Source organism: Engystomops pustulosus, chromosome 1 (assembly GCF_040894005.1).
Source record: "Engystomops pustulosus chromosome 1, aEngPut4.maternal, whole genome shotgun sequence".
Classification (NCBI taxonomy): domain Eukaryota; kingdom Metazoa; phylum Chordata; class Amphibia; order Anura; family Leptodactylidae; genus Engystomops; species Engystomops pustulosus.
The window spans coordinates 167,945,866-167,970,401 of NC_092411.1; the positions used below are offsets into that span (position 1 = coordinate 167,945,866).

The window sequence follows — 24,536 nt, forward strand, 5'->3', positions numbered from 1 at the left end:
TGTACCAAATCTAAAATAGTTCTTTTTGAGTACTACCTCTAGTAACGTTATCAAAAAACCTATCATAGCGTTTGACAGGGCAGGGTTCTCACATAGTTTGTTCCTAACTGCATGTATCCCTTCATCAGTAGGAATATTAGTGTACAGACTTTTGACGTCCATCGTGCACAGAATATGTACATTACTGAGGTCTAGGGTCTGCACACTTCTCAAAAAATCACTAGTATCTTTCAAACATCTAGGCAAACGATGTACAATAGGCTGTAAAAAACTATCCACATATATAGACAGAGGGTATAAGAGGGAATCCACCCCAGAGACGATAGGTCGTCCCGGAGGGGACTCCAACCTTTTATGTATTTTAGGGAGTAGATACAATAAGGGGACTCTTGGATAATTATTCATCAAACTTTTCTTTATCAAATCATCAATAATGCCAAGGGCAAACGCATCCTCTAGGATCTCATCAATTTCCTTTTTAAAGATATTAGTAGGATCATCTTTCAATTTCCTATAGACATTGCTATCTGCTAGTTGATTTAAAGCTTCACTGGTATATGCTATTTTATCCCAAATTACAGTTGCACCCCCTTTATCCGCCCTCTTCAGAATTATACTATCATCCTCTGATAAATTTCTAATAGCTTGATATTCTGCTTTAGAAAGGTTAGGTTTTTTCTTAAGTACACTATCCCATTTTTCACTTATTTCTCGTATTACTACTTGTTGAAAACTGTCAAAAATGGGGGAGGTGACTTCAGGATCAAATGTACTACGTTCTCTGATTTTATCTGGAATATTAGCCCTGGTTTTATTCAACACATTTTTATCTTTAAAAAACATATTTAGCCTTAGACCTCTACAGAATTTATAAAAGTCCACTGTGAAATCAAAACTTTGTATTTCATAAGTCGGCACAAATCCCAGTCCTTTATTGAGGACGTTCATTTCTGTTTGGGTCAGTGTTTTTTCCGAAATATTAACAACTAAGTTCATTTTTTCTTTGTCCTCTTCTTGTTGGACCGGTCTTTGTTTCCTCTTTCTATTGATGATTCCTGGGACGAACTCGTTGTTGTACTCTCGCCTTTGTTTCTTTCTAAAAAACCTTTTTGAGAAGAACGTAATTTCATTCGATCATCTTTTTTGTTATTCGGGTTGTCACTTTCAGATGTTCCTTGGTCCGAGCTGGTGTTCGATTTTTTTCGGGGTATGTATGTGCGTCTAGTTTCTCTTCTCTCCTCCGACCAGGTGTAGACTCTATTATTTAGATAATCTTGCATATCCCGAGTGAACTTTTGTAATTTTCCTTCAATGATGGTGGTTTTCTGTTCATCTATCATGGTTTGGATATTTTCCATAGACGATAAAAACTCATTTTCTCCTTTCTCTTTTTTATAATCTGCTTCTACAATATTAATTTCTTCTTGTAGGTTATTAATTGCTTTCTGAAGATGTTGTATCGTAAGCAGTATTAGATCAAGGGAATATCGATTGCTGATGGCAAACCATCGTTGTAGATATATATGATCCTCTTTTAGAAAAATTGGACGTAAGGGGCTTCTCATTCCCCGAGGTATACGTTTGACCTTGACATATTCAGTGAGAGTGGAGGCATGTAATTGTAAACTTAGTTCTTTTTTCTTCAGTTGTTCCAATTTTTTGGAGAAGTTCAGTCTGGAGTCTTTTTTGGCCCGTTCCAGTGTTAGGCCAGCTGTTTCAGCTGATTGTAAGATTGACTCTCGTTCAGCGTCTGTGAGAGAGTAGGTCTCTGCCCTATTGTCAGTAATGCAAGCTAGTTCGTCGAACGACATTTTTGAGCTCCACTTCTGTCGGAGATAATCAAATTCGTAAGATACAACACACAGTGGAGTTCCTCTTTATGTTATGGTCTAGGACAGGAGACTCTCCGATTCTCCTGAAAAATCGCATTCAATGAACAATGTCCAAAAATTGACCATACAAAACGAATATTCTTTCACAAAATGTTGCTTTTACTTTGTAAATTCATAGCCATACAATATTTATCAGTATTTCTTCCATAATTATACATAGAAATCAGTACATTCTTGTTAGTATTTGCTTGCAAAACCTATAGATATCTTGAGGTCTAATGAGTCAATTCATATTGCAAAACTTCACCTTTCAATTTGCTTGCAAGACCTATAGATATCTTGGGGTCTAGTGAGTCAATTCACATTACAAAACTTCACCTTTCATTAGGTCCGGTATGCGGTACATGAATTATGCGGTAGTAGAAAAGACTCACATAAATACGATCCCTAGGGCAGAGACTCTACCTCACTTGCACGCCAAGCAGATAAACTCCATGTTGGTATGTGACGTTTCGAGGGACACGCCCTCTTCCTCAGACATGGCAGGTTGGGATTCATTATCGTAAGTTATAGTGGCCGTAACCGGAAACTACTGTGTACATATAACATTCAAATTTTACTGTTTAGACTATGAAAAGTATTATCATACTATCTGAGTTAACTATAACCATATTGGTCACAGTGTTCTTAGTACGTTTCAAATAAGTTTGTTACAAGAATACGTTAAAGTTACATTCCTCGTTTAACCCTTTCGGGCTTTTAGTCTCCAATCTGCAGATCCAATAGACCTCTCTCAATAAAGGACTGGGATTTGTGCCGACTTATGAAATACAAAGTTTTGATTTCACAGTGGACTTTTATAAATTCTGTAGAGGTCTAAGGCTAAATATGTTTTTTAAAGATAAAAATGTGTTGAATAAAACCAGGGCTAATATTCCAGATAAAATCAGAGAACGTAGTACATTTGATCCTGAAGTCACCTCCCCCATTTTTGACAGTTTTCAACAAGTAGTAATACGAGAAATAAGTGAAAAATGGGATAGTGTACTTAAGAAAAAACCTAACCTTTCTAAAGCAGAATATCAAGCTATTAGAAATTTATCAGAGGATGATAGTATAATTCTGAAGAGGGCGGATAAAGGGGGTGCAACTGTAATTTGGGATAAAATAGCATATACCAGTGAAGCTTTAAATCAACTAGCAGATAGCAATGTCTATAGGAAATTGAAAGATGATCCTACTAATATCTTTAAAAAGGAAATTGATGAGATCCTAGAGGATGCGTTTGCCCTTGGCATTATTGATGATTTGATAAAGAAAAGTTTGATGAATAATTATCCAAGAGTCCCCTTATTGTATCTACTCCCTAAAATACATAAAAGGTTGGAGTCCCCTCCGGGACGACCTATCGTCTCTGGGGTGGATTCCCTCTTATACCCTCTGTCTATATATGTGGATAGTTTTTTACAGCCTATTGTACATCGTTTGCCTAGATGTTTGAAAGATACTAGTGATTTTTTGAGAAGTGTGCAGACCCTAGACCTCAGTAATGTACATATTCTGTGCACGATGGACGTCAAAAGTCTGTACACTAATATTCCTACTGATGAAGGGATACATGCAGTTAGGAACAAACTATGTGAGAACCCTGCCCTGTCAAACGCTATGATAGGTTTTTTGATAACGTTACTAGAGGTAGTACTCAAAAAGAACTATTTTAGATTTGGTACAGAATTTTTTCTACAATTACAGGGGACCTCAATGGGGTCCCCAGTGGCACCTAGTTTTGCAAATATTTTCATGTCTACATTTGAAGATAAGACCCTGTTCACACACCCACTCGGCAAGCACGTCGTCCTCTGGCAACGCTATGTGGACGACGTGTTTGTAGCTTGGAGCGGTTCAGAACTCGAACTTAATGAATGGATAATATATCTTAATCAATGCCACCCATTAATTGAATTTTCAGCAGAGGTTAGTTCCTCCAATATCCAATTTCTCGACGTGAATGTGGTTGTTAACGAAGGGAGACTTACCACTACATTATATTCTAAACCCACAGATAAAAACAATCTTTTAAATAGATCTAGCTTTCACCATCCAGGTACCTTTAGAGGGATTCCTAAAGGGCAATTTTTAAGAACACGTCGTATCTGTAATGAGGATCGAGAATATGAATTACACAGTCAAAATATGGTGGAAAAATTTGTACAGAAGGGCTATTGTAGAAAGGAAATGGTTAAAGTTAGTGAACAGGTAGCACAGGAAAACTGGCAAGAGTTACGACAACCTAACCCAAATCCAAAGAAAAATGAGAAAGGACATCTTTTTGTCTCAACATATGATAACCATTCTAATTTAATTAAAAAAACCATTCTTAAACATTGGGATATGTTGAAATATGACACACAATATGGACAACTATTCAGAGAAAAACCCAGATTTGTGTATAGGAAGGGTAAATCTTTAGCAAATAGACTAATACGAGCAGATATTGAGAAAAATAAACCAAATAGACAACAATTTTTACAAGCTAGAAAGAATGGGACCCATGCATGTTTATCATGTCAGAATTGTAATTCCATTATCAAGGGAGAAAAAGTAGCACATCCTCTACATGGCACAAATATACCATTAAAAGGATGGCATTCGTGTAACAGTAAAAATGTTGTGTATGCATTAAAATGCCCCTGTGGCAAAATGTATGTAGGACAAACCTCACGATTGATTAAGATAAGGCTAAATGAACATAGGTCTGCGATTAGAATATATGGGAAACAGGACAGTGGAATAACAGTAAAAGACAGCGATACAAATAAGGGGAAATTGGAAATAAGAAAGTTTGGTGAAACAACAGTAGCTAGACATTTTAAAGAACATAGACATCAGGTATCAGAACTGAGATGGATTGTATTGGAAGAGATCTTTGGGAAAGATAAAGAACAGGTTAAAAAACGCCTTCTACAGAGAGAGGTCTATTGGATCTGCAGATTGGAGACTAAAAGCCCGAAAGGGTTAAACGAGGAATGTAACTTTAACGTATTCTTGTAACAAACTTATTTGAAACGTACTAAGAACACTGTGACCAATATGGTTATAGTTAACTCAGATAGTATGATAATACTTTTCATAGTCTAAACAGTAAAATTTGAATGTTATATGTACACAGTAGTTTCCGGTTACGGCCACTATAACTTACGATAACGAATCCCAACCTGCCATGTCTGAGGAAGAGGGCGTGTCCCTCGAAACGTCACATACCAACATGGAGTTTATCTGCTTGGCGTGCAAGTGAGGTAGAGTCTCTGCCCTAGGGATCGTATTTATGTGAGTCTTTTCTACTACCGCATAATTCATGTACCGCATACCGGACCTAATGAAAGGTGAAGTTTTGTAATGTGAATTGACTCACTAGACCCCAAGATATCTATAGGTCTTGCAAGCAAATTGAAAGGTGAAGTTTTGCAATATGAATTGACTCATTAGACCTCAAGATATCTATAGGTTTTGCAAGCAAATACTAACAAGAATGTACTGATTTCTATGTATAATTATGGAAGAAATACTGATAAATATTGTATGGCTATGAATTTACAAAGTAAAAGCAACATTTTGTGAAAGAATATTCGTTTTGTATGGTCAATTTTTGGACATTGTTCATTGAATGCGATTTTTCAGGAGAATCGGAGAGTCTCCTGTCCTAGACCATAACATAAAGAGGAACTCCACTGTGTGTTGTATCTTACGAATTTGATTATCTCCGACAGAAGTGGAGCTCAAAAATGTCGTTCGACGAACTAGCTTGCATTACTGACAATAGGGCAGAGACCTACTCTCTCACAGACGCTGAACGAGAGTCAATCTTACAATCAGCTGAAACAGCTGGCCTAACACTGGAACGGGCCAAAAAAGACTCCAGACTGAACTTCTCCAAAAAATTGGAACAACTGAAGAAAAAAGAACTAAGTTTACAATTACATGCCTCCACTCTCACTGAATATGTCAAGGTCAAACGTATACCTCGGGGAATGAGAAGCCCCTTACGTCCAATTTTTCTAAAAGAGGATCATATATATCTACAACGATGGTTTGCCATCAGCAATCGATATTCCCTTGATCTAATACTGCTTACGATACAACATCTTCAGAAAGCAATTAATAACCTACAAGAAGAAATTAATATTGTAGAAGCAGATTATAAAAAAGAGAAAGGAGAAAATGAGTTTTTATCGTCTATGGAAAATATCCAAACCATGATAGATGAACAGAAAACCACCATCATTGAAGGAAAATTACAAAAGTTCACTCGGGATATGCAAGATTATCTAAATAATAGAGTCTACACCTGGTCGGAGGAGAGAAGAGAAACTAGACGCACATACATACCCCGAAAAAAATCGAACACCAGCTCGGACCAAGGAACATCTGAAAGTGACAACCCGAATAACAAAAAAGATGATCGAATGAAATTACGTTCTTCTCAAAAAGGTTTTTTAGAAAGAAACAAAGGCGAGAGTACAACAACGAGTTCGTCCCAGGAATCATCAATAGAAAGAGGAAACAAAGACCGGTCCAACAAGAAGAGGACAAAGAAAAAATGAACTTAGTTGTTAATATTTCGGAAAAAACACTGACCCAAACAGAAATGAACGTCCTCAATAAAGGACTGGGATTTGTGCCGACTTATGAAATACAAAGTTTTGATTTCACAGTGGACTTTTATAAATTCTGTAGAGGTCTAAGGCTAAATATGTTTTTTAAAGATAAAAATGTGTTGAATAAAACCAGGGCTAATATTCCAGATAAAATCAGAGAACGTAGTACATTTGATCCTGAAGTCACCTCCCCCATTTTTGACAGTTTTCAACAAGTAGTAATACGAGAAATAAGTGAAAAATGGGATAGTGTACTTAAGAAAAAACCTAACCTTTCTAAAGCAGAATATCAAGCTATTAGAAATTTATCAGAGGATGATAGTATAATTCTGAAGAGGGCGGATAAAGGGGGTGCAACTGTAATTTGGGATAAAATAGCATATACCAGTGAAGCTTTAAATCAACTAGCAGATAGCAATGTCTATAGGAAATTGAAAGATGATCCTACTAATATCTTTAAAAAGGAAATTGATGAGATCCTAGAGGATGCGTTTGCCCTTGGCATTATTGATGATTTGATAAAGAAAAGTTTGATGAATAATTATCCAAGAGTCCCCTTATTGTATCTACTCCCTAAAATACATAAAAGGTTGGAGTCCCCTCCGGGACGACCTATCGTCTCTGGGGTGGATTCCCTCTTATACCCCCTGTCTATATATGTGGATAGTTTTTTACAGCCTATTGTACATCGTTTGCCTAGATGTTTGAAAGATACTAGTGATTTTTTGAGAAGTGTGCAGACCCTAGACCTCAGTAATGTACATATTCTGTGCACGATGGACGTCAAAAGTCTGTACACTAATATTCCTACTGATGAAGGGATACATGCAGTTAGGAACAAACTATGTGAGAACCCTGCCCTGTCAAACGCTATGATAGGTTTTTTGATAACGTTACTAGAGGTAGTACTCAAAAAGAACTATTTTAGATTTGGTACAGAATTTTTTCTACAATTACAGGGGACCTCAATGGGGTCCCCAGTGGCACCTAGTTTTGCAAATATTTTCATGTCTACATTTGAAGATAAGACCCTGTTCACACACCCACTCGGCAAGCACGTCGTCCTCTGGCAACGCTATGTGGACGACGTGTTTGTAGCTTGGAGCGGTTCAGAACTCGAACTTAATGAATGGATAATATATCTTAATCAATGCCACCCATTAATTGAATTTTCAGCAGAGGTTAGTTCCTCCAATATCCAATTTCTCGACGTGAATGTGGTTGTTAACGAAGGGAGACTTACCACTACATTATATTCTAAACCCACAGATAAAAACAATCTTTTAAATAGATCTAGCTTTCACCATCCAGGTACCTTTAGAGGGATTCCTAAAGGGCAATTTTTAAGAACACGTCGTATCTGTAATGAGGATCGAGAATATGAATTACACAGTCAAAATATGGTGGAAAAATTTGTACAGAAGGGCTATTGTAGAAAGGAAATGGTTAAAGTTAGTGAACAGGTAGCACAGGAAAACTGGCAAGAGTTACGACAACCTAACCCAAATCCAAAGAAAAATGAGAAAGGACATCTTTTTGTCTCAACATATGATAACCATTCTAATTTAATTAAAAAAACCATTCTTAAACATTGGGATATGTTGAAATATGACACACAATATGGACAACTATTCAGAGAAAAACCCAGATTTGTGTATAGGAAGGGTAAATCTTTAGCAAATAGACTAATACGAGCAGATATTGAGAAAAATAAACCAAATAGACAACAATTTTTACAAGCTAGAAAGAATGGGACCCATGCATGTTTATCATGTCAGAATTGTAATTCCATTATCAAGGGAGAAAAAGTAGCACATCCTCTACATGGCACAAATATACCATTAAAAGGATGGCATTCGTGTAACAGTAAAAATGTTGTGTATGCATTAAAATGCCCCTGTGGCAAAATGTATGTAGGACAAACCTCACGATTGATTAAGATAAGGCTAAATGAACATAGGTCTGCGATTAGAATATATGGGAAACAGGACAGTGGAATAACAGTAAAAGACAGCGATACAAATAAGGGGAAATTGGAAATAAGAAAGTTTGGTGAAACAACAGTAGCTAGACATTTTAAAGAACATAGACATCAGGTATCAGAACTGAGATGGATTGTATTGGAAGAGATCTTTGGGAAAGATAAAGAACAGGTTAAAAAACGCCTTCTACAGAGAGAGGTCTATTGGATCTGCAGATTGGAGACTAAAAGCCCGAAAGGGTTAAACGAGGAATGTAACTTTAACGTATTCTTGTAACAAACTTATTTGAAACGTACTAAGAACACTGTGACCAATATGGTTATAGTTAACTCAGATAGTATGATAATACTTTTCATAGTCTAAACAGTAAAATTTGAATGTTATATGTACACAGTAGTTTCCGGTTACGGCCACTATAACTTACGATAACGAATCCCAACCTGCCATGTCTGAGGAAGAGGGCGTGTCCCTCGAAACGTCACATACCAACATGGAGTTTATCTGCTTGGCGTGCAAGTGAGGTAGAGTCTCTGCCCTAGGGATCGTATTTATGTGAGTCTTTTCTACTACCGCATAATTCATGTACCGCATACCGGACCTAATGAAAGGTGAAGTTTTGTAATGTGAATTGACTCACTAGACCCCAAGATATCTATAGGTCTTGCAAGCAAATTGAAAGGTGAAGTTTTGCAATATGAATTGACTCATTAGACCTCAAGATATCTATAGGTTTTGCAAGCAAATACTAACAAGAATGTACTGATTTCTATGTATAATTATGGAAGAAATACTGATAAATATTGTATGGCTATGAATTTACAAAGTAAAAGCAACATTTTGTGAAAGAATATTCGTTTTGTATGGTCAATTTTTGGACATTGTTCATTGAATGGCTTCAAACCAGGTCAAGAGGCCCGCAACAACCTAGAGAAAACCATTTTGCAAATGTCTCACGCACAGGTGTGGTCCATTTCTTCCTGTCTGTTATTTATAGTGCGGAAAAGGGCTTTGACCGGCTCTATTGAGGCTTCATGGAGGCAGTGCAAAGACAGATTGGGTTAGGACCTAGGTTCCTGGGAAAAATATTGGAATTGTACTCTGGCCCCACTGCTAGGGTAAGGATGGGAACCTATCCACATCCTTCCCAATCAAAAATGGCACCAGGCGGGGGTACCCGTTCTCTCCCCTGCTGTATGTCATAGTGATGAAGCATCTGGCTACAGCCATTCAGAGAAACCCAAACATACAAGAAATATCCATGGGCATTAGACATTGTAAAGCAGCATTGTACGCTGATGATCTACTGTTATATGTCTCCCAACCAAGGATCTCCTTCCCATCACTTATCCAGGAATTCAAAAGATACAGTGCGGTCAGCGACTTTAAGATCAATTATACCAAGTCTGAAGCACTTAACATATCCCTTCCCACAACAGAGGTGCAACACATCAAAGATAGCTTTCCTTTCCAGTTGCAGCAGGCCTCTCTCAGATATCCATGAGTCTCACATTAAAGGATCTACAAACCTACGATTGTAAATGCCTCTCCTGGTTCAGTAGCATTAATGTCCTGAAGATGGATGTTCTCCCTCGCTTTTTGTTCCTTTTTTCAGGGTGTGCCGATCCTCCCACCCCTAAGCTTTTTTCATACCTTGTGATCCACCATGCTGCAATTTATTTGGGGGTCTAAATGTCCTAGAATAGCTTGGAACACACTGACCAACTAAAGGCAATGGGGGGAGCAAGCCTTCCTGATCTCAGACTATACCATCAGGCCTCCATACTCCTTAGATTGCTAGACTGGATGTAGAATTCGGTGTCCAAGCAGCGCTGGAACAGACATGCTCCTCACTGCTTCTCAAACTGTTGCTGTGAATACCATTGGGGCTGTGCCCTGCTCCAGCACCCCAGGCAACTCTCCATAGGGATGATTTACGTTTATGGAGATTTCTAAGATGTCTCTGTCCCATGAACTTAGTCCACTCACTCCAATATTCCGCAAACCTGGATTTCCGCCAGGAATGGCTTGGTTGTCTTTCCTGGGTTGGAGGATCCTTGAAGATCCACAGATATACGATTTGCTACACGGATCCCTTCTGCCTCCTCATGGGGATTTTCATAATGTCACACCTCTTTTGTATGGAGGAGCTAGCAATAATGACACCAGGGGCTCATTAGTGGTTTCTGTGTTTGTGGATGCAATGGATGAGCTTTAGGGACTCCCAGGACTTTAAGGTTCTCTTTGAAAACCAGACCACCTGATAGGCTTACCTGCCTTTTCTTTAGTGGTTTGAACCGCTCAAGTAGTTGGAGACCTCTGAACCCCCAACCATTCCGCTGACCCCTGTGCTTACACTTTATAGGACCCCCTCCATCACCTTTGTTTTCCCCTAAATGTATCTGTCTAACGTTTTTGGTTTTCATGTTACTTAAATGTTACGTCTACGTGTTGAGCTTGCTGCAGATCTTTGAAACCCAATACATGTGGAAGGGGACGACTTACCTCGTGGTGGGCATGCCAATGATTGTATGATGTTCAAGGCAATGTTTTTAAGTTTATCCTCTACTTTGCCCGAGAGGCTGTCTCATTAATCCTGGACCTTTGTTGAATGTAAGCAATTGACCTAGATTTGTGAGTACTTTATATTGTATGTTACATGCTTATTCATACAAGTTCTATTTGTTGTGTTACAATACAAATAAAATTGATTCAACATAAAATGAAAACACTCCTTTTCAATTTTTTTGGAAGCAGAAGAAACCTAGGCTGGCACGCTCTCTTCTCACCAGAGCAAGGCAAGAGGGTAGCATGGGCCTCCCAGATCTAGGGAACTACTACAAATCAATCCAACAAAATCAATGGCTCTCACTTGTTGATTTACGCAAAAACAGAGATACAGTGGCTTTGGACCAAACCTTATGGACCCTTTCTCCTCAAGACCTATTGTTTCCCAAGGGAAGTGCACAGCTTACCACATAACAGAGATGTGTCAATAAGAGGCATACAGGAGACTTGAAAGTCCTAAGGACACTTTTGGCACCCTCCCCATCACCATACATACCAACCAGATTACTCCCATACTTAATCCTGAGAAAAAAGTCCCCATACCAATTTCTGTGGGATGCTTTAGGGGATGCCCCCGCAGCAGTCATATTCACTCCTAGAGACATGCCAGCACAATACATAATCTCCCCAATCTCATCTGAACCTAAGCTGTCTTCACTTTCAACTCTTTAGGCATATCCGTTCTTCTTTGCAAAAGAAAACTGAGAATCCAAGGGACCCCACAGATTTAGAAAAATTCCTGGACTCTTTAATATAAAGCCCGAGGAAAGTGTCTGCCCTCAGAAAAGCATTCACTCTTCCTAAGCCCAATTCTGCCCCAAATTTCCCTGACAAATGGGAAACAGAACTAAATGTGATGTAAATGTGAGTCCAGAGTCGGCTTGCTGGTATACAGGACACTAACCCCCCTAAACTAAGTCTGATTGACCAGGCCTAAGGGCAGTTGAAAAACTACAGAACATTATAACCTCTGGTCTATGGGCCAGTTTGATGACTTGGTGCATCTTATGGATTTTAATTCATCAGCCTTATAGAACTTGGAGAACTGTTTCTAGCCCAAGGAACGGTTCCGGTGGCTGGTAAATACATTGGACCCTAAGCGTTCCGGCTTCACATTGGACTGTGTCTGTGAATAGTGCCGTGAAAGTGTTTAGTGTCACTCTTGGTACACTTTAAGGACCCTAAAGTTCTGTTGCTGCTTGTTTAGGGTTATAGGTTGGCTCATTTTGACATATAAATATTGGTGCCATCGATAGGTTATTTAATTTGAACTTGAATCCTACGGGAGTAAAGTGTGTAAGAACCTACTGATTTTATTGTGATCGGAGCAGCGGAGATTACTCACGTGTATTACCCCGGTCAGACTAAGGGGGAATCGGGCGGGGGAATCTAAAAATTTTGGAAAGGTTCTCCCACGAAAACAAGACATCATTTGAAGGAGGTAGAAGGTGGTATAGAAGGGAGCTCCAGATTTTCAGCTTTACAGGTCGAAGGATTACCTGGAGACCTGAAAGAAACATTACAGGAAATCCTTATAGAGACCAAAATGACGGTGGACGAATCTAAGTCCGCAATAGGGGTCCTCAACCAACAATTTGGTTCCCTACAGACAGAGGTTATGGTGATTAAAGATGAAATTGGCAAATCTAGAGGGATGGAAAAGGACTGTAACACTTTAGTAACCCAGATGAAAGACCTCAAAAAAGAGATGGAGTCGTGCAAAAAAGATTGTAAGAGACTTTAGGATAAAATAGTAGATATGGAGGATGCCAATATTCGTATTGTGGGTCTTCCAGAGGGAGAAAACACTAGAGATTTATCCCAGACTATCCAGAAAGGGTTAATTGAGTCCTTCGGAGCTGAGTGTCTCTCAGCACTGTTTGGGATTGAAAGAGCCCACTGAATTCCACTGCATAAACCTCCTCCTGGTTCAGCCCAGCGTGCAGTTTTAGCAAAATTGCTTAGTTCGCAAGAAGGGATAGGATTTTGCAGGAGAGCCGTGAGAAGCTAGAGATTATTCTCAATGGAGCTAAGGTTTCCATCTATCTGTATTTCTCTAAGGACAAGCAGCTACAAAGAGCCAGATTTAAGGGAGTCAAGAAGAGGTTAGCAGAGGCTAATCTGCAATATGCCCTTTTATTCCCATTTAAATTGTGAGTTACCTACAAAGAAAAATCGTGTTTTTTTTCTTCCCCTGAGGAAACTTCTATATGGTTAGAACAGAAGGGTTTATAGTTTGTTTCCTGGGGGGCCTGGGAGGTCCCAATTTGGTAGCAAAACGAGACACTTTAAAGTGATATTATTATATGTTCCCGAGGTATTTTTGGTGGGTAAGGAGGAGGGGGTGGAAAGGCATTAGGAGTTTGGAGACCTAGATTGATGGTATGGAATCGGGTCGGATGGGGGATAGGTGTGGGGGAGGGGAGTCCGCTGGTTGTTGGGGTCTCTTTTTTTTTTTTTTTTTTTTGAGTTAAACATCTATGGATACCAGAATATTAACCTGGAACATCAGGGGATCCAGAGATAAAGTAAAACGCTGCCAGATATTTGACGCTATCAATAGACACTTGCCTGCCATTGTGGGCTTGATCGAAACTCATTTGACGAAAGATCACGTTGCTCGTTTTAGGAAAAATTGGATAGGGGAAGCATTCCACTCTTTTGGGAATATCTACTATAGGGGGTATCTGTCTTTATTCATAGGAATATTGACTTCAAGGTGGAAAAATACTTAATTGATAAAGATGGGAGATTCATTTTTCTACACGGCCCCTTAAAAAGCCGGAAAGTCACCTTGATTTTTATATATTTACCCCCGCCTGCTTCTTTAGTGGTTATTACCCTTCCATTAAAATTCTTGGAAAAAACTGATGATGCCCCTCTAATGGTGATGGGAGACTATAATTTAGTTATGGATGATATTAAAGATAGATTCAATCTAAAACATGGGCTCGGGAGTGGACCAGGTAAAAAATGTAGACTAGGCCATCTTTGTGAAAGTTTGGGTTGGGTGGATGTATGGCGCTCACTCTACGGTAACAAGAGGGCTTTCTCATGTATGAGAAAATACATTTTAGCTCACTGTCACGAATAGACCTATGTTTGGTCAATATGGGTTAATCAGGAAGATGGTTTACGAAGAAATTGTGATCTCGGACCACACACTGGTTTTGATCATTCTTAAAATCTCAGAAATTAGCTGCAGAAATTTATAATTGAATCTGTACTGGATTTCCATTCTAGAGTGCCAATTAGACATAATCGATGAAACACAATGGTTTTGGGATACAAATTTGGGGTCTGCAGACTTATTATCGATTTAGGATATAAGTTACATATTAAGGGGATTTATTTGAAAAGTATCACTCAAGCAAGGATTAGGTTTGGGAAAAGAGAGTGGGAACTTCAACAGGAATTTAAAAGAGCCAAGCAAGAATTTTTCCTACTTCCGTAGAAGTTGTAGAGTTGTAGAAAGGCATTTAGCCTCTTTTTGGAGCAAAAGGCTCAGCATAAATGTTTCTTTAGGGCCCAGACATCATTTGTGGAAAAAGGGAAAGCCAGCAAAATTGTATCTTCTATGGTACAGAACCAGGGGAGGAGTAATAAGATTTCTGCCTTAAGGAGGAAGGACGGGAAAGTAACAAGGGATCCCACTGAGATTCTACGGATCTTTAGATCCTTTTATGAAGATCTCTATAAATCAGACACTCGTGTAACACAAAACGAGATTACCGATTATCTTAAGAATATTCACTGTCCCCGGATTACCCAGGAAGCTAGAGAAAGATTAGATGAGCCAATAACGATAGATGAACTGTTTTCCTTTAGGAGGGATTCCTCGCCAGTTCCAGACGGAATCCCTTTTGGGTTTTTAAAAAAGGTATCATGATATCTCATTGCCCAAATTGATGTTGATTTTTAAGGAAGTTTTGCAAAAGGGCACGGTCTCAGGTTCAATGGCTGAGGCTAGAATTGTGTTTATTTTAAAGCAGGTTAAGGACCCTCTGGATGCAGCCTCCTATCGCCCGATATCATTGCTAAATACAGATGTCAAGATATTATCTAAACTCTTGCCAACCTGACTGCAGAGGGTGATTGAGATGGTTATGCATCATGATCAAAAGGGGTTTATTCCAGAAAGATGTACGGGGTACTGCGTCCAGAGGATGTACTCAGTAATTGAGATGGGAGAGGGGGATCTTCGCTCCATCCTGTCACTGGATGCTGTGAAGACGTTCAACAGGGTGGAGTGGAGGTTCCTTTGGGAGGCTCTTGAAAGATTTGGAGTGGGCCCAACATTTATTAATTATATAAAATGCATGTATAAGCTGCCCATCGCTAGAGTCCGCGCAGGGGATGGAGAATCAGAGGCTTTTTCTTTGTCTCGGGGGACGAGACAGGGTTGTCCCCTGCCCCCCTTCCTTTTTGCCATTTATGTAGAACCAATAGATGCTAAAATCAGGAATGAGAATGGCATTGAGGCTGGGGGATGCAGAGATCCCCAAGACAAAATATGTTTATATGCGAATGACTTGGTTCTTTATCTCCGTAACTCCCCTGTTTCGATCCCAAAAGCCATACAAGTGGTGGAGGAGTTTGGTTCCTTCTCGGGACTAGAAATACATTGGGGATGATGGAGTAAAGAAATGGGCCGTGGATAATGGTGAGATATTATGTGTCGAAAAATTTCGTTATTTGTGCATTGAGATATCTGGAAATATTTCAGAATTTTTTAGGTTAAATCTGCAGCCGTTAATTGGGTTATTGAGGGGGAGAATAAGATGCTGGAATAAACTGCCACTTTCCCAGTCAGATAGAATTTGGTTAATAAAAATGATATTGTTACCCCAAGTGCTATACATTCTAACAGCATCCCTTATATGGATAGGTGACCATTTTCTTAAACTCCATTATGAATGATTTAATCTGGGAAAGAAAGAAGGTAAGGAAGAAAATGGAGTTCTTGTATAGCCCAGTGGGAGAAGGAGGGTTGGGCTACCTTTCTTAAAAGGATACTTTTTGGTAGCTCAGTTAGCACGGTTGGGCATACTGAGAGAAACCCAGTGGCTCGGTAAATTGGTAGCAAGCACCAAGGGTAAGGTCAGCTCGATTTTTGCATTTTTGGAGAGATATTTGGGGACAGAGGATCCCATTGAGACACTGTGAACTGCCCTAAGGAAGTCTTGGATGGAAGGTAAAAGAATTCTTGGAGTAAAAGGTTTTATCAGGGATTCCCCCCTTTGGTTTAATGCTAATTTGGCAGAAACTGATAAACTTCCAGATAAGACTTTCTGCTGGAATTTAGGGATTAAAAAGATATCACAAATATGGGAAGAAGGGCGAATAAAAACATTTGGTGAATTACAATAGTCCCATGGATTAAGAGAAGGGGATTGGATTCGGTATCTTCAACTTACACATGCCTTAAAAAAGGATTTACACATTACACGATTGCAGATAGTGTCTCATGAAGGTTTGAATTGAATTATTAATTCTGGAAATAAAAAGAAACTAATCTCAAGGATATACAGACACTTGGTGGTCAGTTTAGCCATGACTTTTAACGGTAATAAGTATAATTGGGAAAGAAAAATTGGTTCACTGGGAGAGGAGAATTGGATCAGGGTGCACAAAAACACCAAAACAGCTTCTGTAAATGGGAATCATAGGATTATTCACTTTAATATTGTACACCAATTATATTATTCCCCAAAAATTTTGTTGAAAATGGGGGTTAGGGTGGATTCGCGATGTTGGAAATGTAATGAAATGGAGGCAGATTTCTTTCATGTAGTATGGGGGTGCCGGGTAATATCAAGTTTTTGGGAGGGGGTTTTTGGAAAAAAACTTAACACTCTGGGGATCAATTTACCAACGACTATACATATTGCTATCTTTAGTCTGTTAGAGAACAGAGAACTGATTGTCCCCTGATAGTCAAACTCATGAATCTGGCATGTATCTGGTGCAAAAGTGGGGCTCAAAGGATCCTCCCTCTGTTGAGGCTTGGTATAAACTATCTACCTTAATTCGAAATTTTGAAAAATGTCTATTTAAAAACAACAGGACAGAGATCAAATGGGTAAAAATCTGGTCTAAATGGCAGCAGGAGGCATTTAACGTAATTTTAAATTTTTTTTGCAGCCAGCGGACTCGGGGGATGATGGGATGAGTATGGGAATTTAACATGGTTCGGATATAATTTCTTTTATAAACCTTTGTTGACGGTACAAATTGAATTGTATATATTCACAATTTTTATGTATTTTTTCTGAGTAATAAGAACCATGGTTTTGTATATATGTATTACTAATAAAGTTTTGATAAAAAAAAAAAAGTAAATGAAATTTGTAGTCTGGAGAACCTGCTCAGCAAGATTCACAAGAAACACACCACATTCCTTAAAACATGGGCTCCCTGGCTGCAACACAAGACTGGTTTGGAAGGCTATATAAAACTTCTTAACCCCTACCCACTCATACTGCCCAAACATTCTGTTGTTGAAGCTTGTATATTATCTATAATGTATGTACAAGAAAATAAATAATGATTTTGCATTAAGAAAAAATGAGACCCAATACAACTTTGATCAGACATTTGCCCCCACGTGGGGATTTTACTTAAAGGGGTTATCCGGGTTTAAATTTTTTTTTATGTCCGGGCTGGGGAAGGCTAGTTAAACATAATAAACATGTACTTACCCCCTCCGGCGCCGCCGATGTCCCCCGCCGCGGTCCGTTCGATTCGTGCCCCTGTTTGTTTACAGGGGCACGGAAGCCGCACACAGGGAGCTTCCGGTCCACGATGTGGACGGCTCCTCCCATGCGTCCCTATCTCTCAGCGTTGTAAGCGCTGAGAGATGGTGCGCATGGGAGCTTCCGGCCGGCCGCACCGGAGGAGGTAAGTACATGTTTATTATGTTTAACTAGCCCTCCCCAGCCCGGACATAAAAAAAAAATTAAACCCGGATAACCCCTTTAAGAAAACTAGAAAGAGAATAAAAGTCCATCAACAATGTTTTTTTTTTATTTTAAACTATCCCTGGCACACAAAAAAGTGGAATGGAAATTAAATTAAGTACTGCAAAAAATGTCTGGCCCTTAGACCAATAAAGATTGCTAAACATGTCCCAGTCATTAAAGCATTTTAAGGCCAGGTCAGAAAGGGTTTTAAACATTTATTAATTGAAGAGGTGTGTCTTAGTAGAAAAAGGGAACTGCTACTCTCTTTTTATTGAAAGATAATTAACCCTTGTTAATAATGTCTTGTTTTCTGCGTAACAAATTGCACTTCATATTGATGTTATTTATTCTTCCATGCCGTGTACTGGGAAGCGGGGCAAAAATTCTAAATGTTGTGAAATTGTTGAAAAACCGCACTTGCAGCGTTTTTTTTTGTTTTTGGCTTGGAATTTACGGCTTTCACTGTGCACCACAAATGACATGTCTACTTTGTTCTTTGGGTCGGTGGGATCATGGAAATTTGTATAGGTTTTACAATGTTTTCATACATTTACAAAAATTAAAAACTTGTGTAGAATTTTTTTTTAATTTTGCCATCTTCTGGCGCTAATAACTTTTTTATACTTCGGTGTACAGAGCTGTGGGTGGTATATTTTTTTGAGACTTCTAATGAAGTTTTCAATGCTACCATTTTAAGGACCGTATGACTGTATTTAAAGAATGTATTTTATTGATTTTTTTATATTTTTCAAAATGGCTAAAAAGTGCCATTTTCGACTTTTCCTTTACATGGTTAAATGCAGTGAAAAACAGTTATTATATTTTGATAGATCGGGCATTTTCGGATGCAGCGAAACCTAATTTGTTTGTGATTTTCACTGTTTATTTATATCAGTTCTAAGGAAAAGGGGGTGATTTGAATTTTTAGGGTTTTTTATTATAATTTTTTTCTTTAAGCTTTTTAAAATTTTTACTTTAACTATTTTTCAGACTCCCTAGGGTACTTTAACCCTAGGTTGTCCAATTGATCCTAACATATACTGCCATACTACTGTATGGCAGTATATGGGGATTTTCTTTTCTTTGGAAGACGCGAGGTGGTCATGGGGACAATCCTTGGCAGGATGGCGGCGCCCAGCAAAGCTGCCACCAATGTGCGGGTTAACACCTGATATGCGATATGCATCAAAGACTTACCTGCTATGGAGAGAGTTTGTGAGCCCTCTCCATGCACCCGCAGCCGACCCGTGACGAGCTTTTACGTAACGGGTTGTGAAAGGGTTAACAGTTTCAAAATAAAATGAGTGAACCTCCTTGATTTCCTAATACACAAAAAATTGGACTTATATGTTTGACAGGGTTTAAATTACAATTACCAAAATACATAAAGAAATAATAAATGCCCATAGAAATACCGCCGTGTGCTAGTGAGGAGGAGGAGGTGACCCCTCCCCTCCATAGAAAACAGTGGTGCACGGCCGCACACTGCCCGAAATATAGAGCATGCTCTATCTTTTTGCGGTGTGTGGCCCGGATGGTGCCACACATGTGCCACACTATTGTCGTCTATGGAAACGTACATGCGGCTGTAAATTAGCGGCCGCATGTACATCCCCGCAGACGGCCATGTGAATGAACCCTAAGGAGTAGTATACAGACCCTCTAGGCCAATAAAAATATAGCTGTTATATATAGTTGTTATAGACTGGCTTACTTTACTTATTTCAGATAACATAAATTGAAAATTGTATACATTTTACCTGGACATATGCTCTGCAAGAACGCTCTCTTTTCTGCAGCTGTAAAAAGAATTAAAAAAAAAACTCACATTAGCTGGGAAACACCCCTTCTTTATCCACACTTTTATGTTACTGACATTGTACTAACAGATTGACACATAGAAAGAGAGAGAGATCAACCTTACAACACCAGGTGACAAAGCAGGCCTTAACTATGAGTGATTTAAAGCGCCACATAGAAGATCAGGACAAGAGGGGCCGCCGGCATAATATCAGAGTACAACACATCAAGGCATCCCGCAACAGCAAGGTGATCAGCACTTAACAGGAGTGGCAAGCCTAGGATTTATATTTATCACATTACAGTTATAATTCAACGCGTATGTTGTTGCAAAGTGAGACACAGCATGAAATGGTATGGTACCGCAAACCTTACTACTGACACATACTCACATCATACATACACACACACACATACCCAGCAGGACCAAAGACAATGGGGTATATTCATCAAGTGTCTGAATGTCAGAATATTTCTAGTTGCCCATGGCAACCAATCACAGCTCCTCTTTAAAATATTCATGAGCACTGGTAAAATGAAAGCTGAGCTGTGATAAGTTGCCATGGGCAACTGGAAATATTTTGACATTCAGACACTTGATAAATATGACCCAATGTAATCAAGAGTCAATGGCCCTACACATCGGTATGCGGGGTGCTGCAACACCTAGCCCAAATCAGATCAAATTTTTGCAGGCACCCTCTGTGTATGTAGACTGTAGATTCCGTGTCCCCCATAAGGGGTTCAAGGTTAAGCTCCGGGTAAGCACAGACATCACTAGAGACCTGAACAACCAAATACTTAAAACTAGAGGCCACCTGCACAGGGACTGAGAAAGACATGGTTGATATGTTAATTTCAGACAAAGAGAATAACTCAGTTAACCCCGAGTCCTGAGAAGGATCCAAACCTATCAATCAGGGACAATAGGGATAGTAGAGAAGACCCTACATCCCGCAAATAGACAATAGCATCATCTGAGTATAATGACATCTTTTCAACTATAGAACCACAGGGAATTCCATGAATATCAGCAGATTGATGGATCGCCAGGGCAAGGGGTACTATGGAAAGGACAAATAGGAGAGGGGACAATAGGCAACCTTGCCTTGTACCTTTCCCCATAGAGAATGTTTCCGAGATATCCAGATTTGTTCTGACCCTGGCTTTGGGCTTATGATACAGTAGCTTCACTAAGGCAGTTTATCTAGGGCCAATCCCTATCTTTGGTAACAGGATCCATAAGTAAGGCCATTCAAACGTGTTGAATGCCTTATATTTAAAAATAGTCTTTGAATTTTGATGTCTGTACTCTTCCCAGACATAAAGCCTGTTTGGTCTGGATGTATCAGGGAAGTGATCACTTTGTTCAGCCTTGTGGACAAAATTTTTGCAAGGATTTTGACATCCGAGTTTAGAAGGGAAATGGCACGATATGAATCTGAGTGTTCTTTTCCGGCTTAAGCAGGACCACAATTAAGGCCTCCCGCATAGAATCCGGGAGAGAGCCCCTCTCCAAAGCTACTGTAAAGAGGTTAACCAGTTGGGGGATAAAATGGCACTGTTGTCTTTTTACCACTCCCTCCCCCCAACCCATGCAACCCGGGAGTCTTACCCAAGGGAAGAGAATTAATTGCGAGTTCCACCTCCTCCGCCGAATTTGGATTGTCAAGTTCAGAGGATTGTGAGGGGGACAAACTCCATAGTGGAAGATCTCCCAAGAAGAGCTCAAAATCGACGGCAGAGGTGGAAGACCTGGAACTTTAGAGGAAGGAGTAGAAATACAACATTAACATCCTTAGGGAGAGATACCAGTTCGTTAGCAGCATTAAGAATTGAGGGAACTGAGGCGCAGGGTCACTCAGCTCGGGATAGATAGGTAAGCAGCTTCCCATTCTTGTTCCCGAATGTAAATATAGACGCCTCAGTGGCAATCAAATGTTTCCTAGTCTGCTCCTTTGCAAGATCCTGGTGCTACCTTTGAGCATGTGCCCACTGTTGTTTGTTGTCCTGTCTAGGGTCGCTCAGATATCTCCTCTCAGTCTCCCCCAAAACCCTAGTCAGATCCACCTCCTGTTGTCTGTAAACTCTCCTCTGGGATCTCCTCCCGAGATGAAAGTCCCGGACACTTGATTTATCCGGCTAGAGGGTCAGAGTTGCTAGAATTGTTACTCCGGAATTCTAAGTGTGTAGTATGCACCACCTTCCTTGACTACCGGTGAAGTCAGCCAGGCTGGGTGTAGCCACCATCAATAGGGTCAGAAGTAGGGCAGAATGGTCAGAGGCACTAGGAGACCGTATCAACAGCAGGGAGTAAATCAGGTAAAACAAAAGCTAGGTCAATATGTGATAAGCTTTTGTGAACTATAGAGCAAAAGGAATACGCTTGTTTCATGGAGAGCTTCCTACGCCAAACATCTACTAGACTAAGAGCCGCACACCTATAATTTAAGTGCGCTGAAGCGGAGTCTATACCACTAGTACGATCTATAGATGGGTCTGGCACGGAATTGAAGTCTCCTATACACACCACTGGACCAGGAAGCATAGCAGCTAATTTATTGGAAAGCAGAGTCAGCAACGCCGGGTCCAGTGGCGGAGGGACATACACAGAAGCAATATTGAAGGCAGTAACCCATAATACACAATGTAGTATGACAAACCTACCAAAGTGGTCACTTGCTACCTGAACCACCTCAATGGGGAGGGCCTTAGTGACAAGTATAGAGACACCCCTAGCATAAACAGAATAGGAGGAGTGATACCCCCTTGTGATCCAAGCCCGCTTCAAAGCTAGTACCTTCTGTCCAGTCAAATGGGCCTCCTGAATACAAATTATATGTGGTGACTTCTTCTTAATAGAGTCTAATATTAAGTCCTGCTTAAATTTAGAAATGAGACCCCGTACATTCCGGGTGCGGTCACACGTCGCGTTTAACGCATGCGTTTAAAAACGTATTGGAATAGCTGGAGAGTGATTTGCCTAATTAAACAGCTCTTAACACTTGTGTTTACAAAACGCATGCGTTAACCACAGTATTTAGCTGGGCTCCCCCAAGAGGCCTGTAGCTGAGTTTCCGTCTGCTCTACATTGACAATGGTTAAACTATTAAAGGCCTTAATTCAGATATTAAAAGGCGTCTTACTCTAAAAGAAATATAACTGCCAAAGCCAACATTCTTCCTCCAGGAAACAGTCTTCCTCCAGGAAACCCATCTTACGAATATGGGGTCCTTCCACTTTGACAGACACAGGTTCCCAACAACCTTTGAAACACATGCACCCACGAAAAAAAAAGCCCCGGAGTAGCCATATTCCAATCTCCCGCCTCAGCCCCTTTCAGATATCGAGAGTGTAACTGATCCATACAGACACTTCATCATCATTAAAGGGACTGTATATGGTATAAATGGCAATGCATATGCCCCCAATGCCAGGATTTCTTCCCACTGTTCTTTCTGAGCTATCGCTGACCCGAAGCGAAGTGCTTTCATTGGGAGGGGACATTAAGGCTACTTTCTCAGACTGTGTAGATCGCTACCTGGCAAGCGCCTCAGGGAGTCAAAAACCTGGCGCTACACTTTTGCCAACCTGCAAAATCCACAAAAACTCCCTATACGACTTATGGTGATTAAACAGCCCTACGGCTAGGCTTTTATTCACCACCCCATAGAACCCACTCCAGAATAGACTACTTCTTTGGTAAGTACCTGGCCTTGAGAATTGTGACTCGGGCCACTATAGGCCATATTACATGGTCAGATCATGCCCTCTCAGAATTTCCTTATTGGCATTTAAAAAACACTCTCCTTACATCCCCACTTTCTCAAGAATATCTACAAACAGTCCTCATTAATTATTTAATAGAAAATACCCCACCAGCAACCTCAGTACCGAACCTATGGGAAGCACACTAAAGAGTTTTCCGAGGGGAAGCGATATCGCTTGCCACTTAAATGAAAAAAGACAGGCTAATCCTTTATGCTAGATATCAGCAGAACCAGTGACGAGTAGAGCAGAGCTTGCATCCCATCCTACACCATCCTCACTTAGGAGAGTTCAGGTCCTATGAGCTAAAATAAGAGAGCTAGACTTATTAGATATAGCACGTATGCTCAAACTCTCCAAACTAAGATTCTATGAGTTCCGAAATAAAGTGCACACAATGCTAGTGCGGCAACTGAAGCACAAAATGACTACCCAAACTCTAAATGCTATTACAGACAAAAAATGTGTTCTGCACTACCACCCCACAAAAGTTGCGGAGCTATTTCACTCCTACTACTCATATTCTCTATCTATATACTACTATCCCTTCCATAACAAGATAAGACAAACTAGACCAATATCTACCCAGTGCCCCCTCCCACAACTATCCGTAGAGGCCCTAGCCCACTTAAAGGGAACCTACCACCACAATTCTACCTATAAAGGTAGAACGGGTGGTAGGTGGATGAACGGGACGTGAGGATAGCCCTTTTTTGGGCTAATCCCCAAGTCCCGGCTATCTTTTAGAAAACTTTAATCCACTGATATGTAAATTTTTTTAAGCGGCTACTGGGGCGTAGAGTAGCCGGACATGAGGCTACAAGTCGCGGCTACTCCACGCCCCAGTAGCCTCTTTTCTCCTCTTTTCTTCCTCAGTACATGGCGTTCTGCTATACATGGCATTCTGGCAGGCTATACACTACAGGGGCTGGCAGACTAAATACTACAAGGGCTGGCAGGCTATATAGTTCA

General features: G+C 40.0%; 1 protein-coding gene across 12 annotated transcripts in view; it reads right to left on the reverse strand.

The window, feature by feature from the left end:
* Positions 1 to 24,536, reverse strand: part of ADGRL3 (adhesion G protein-coupled receptor L3) — a 1,100,912-nt gene that overhangs the window by 609,706 nt on the left and 466,670 nt on the right. For all 12 annotated transcript variants that reach the window (XM_072113828.1, XM_072113827.1, XM_072113826.1 and 9 more), the window contains one exon: positions 19,757 to 19,795. In XM_072113828.1, coding sequence (XP_071969929.1) covers positions 19,757 to 19,795 — 39 coding nt within the window. The remainder of the gene's footprint in view (positions 1 to 19,756; positions 19,796 to 24,536) is intronic.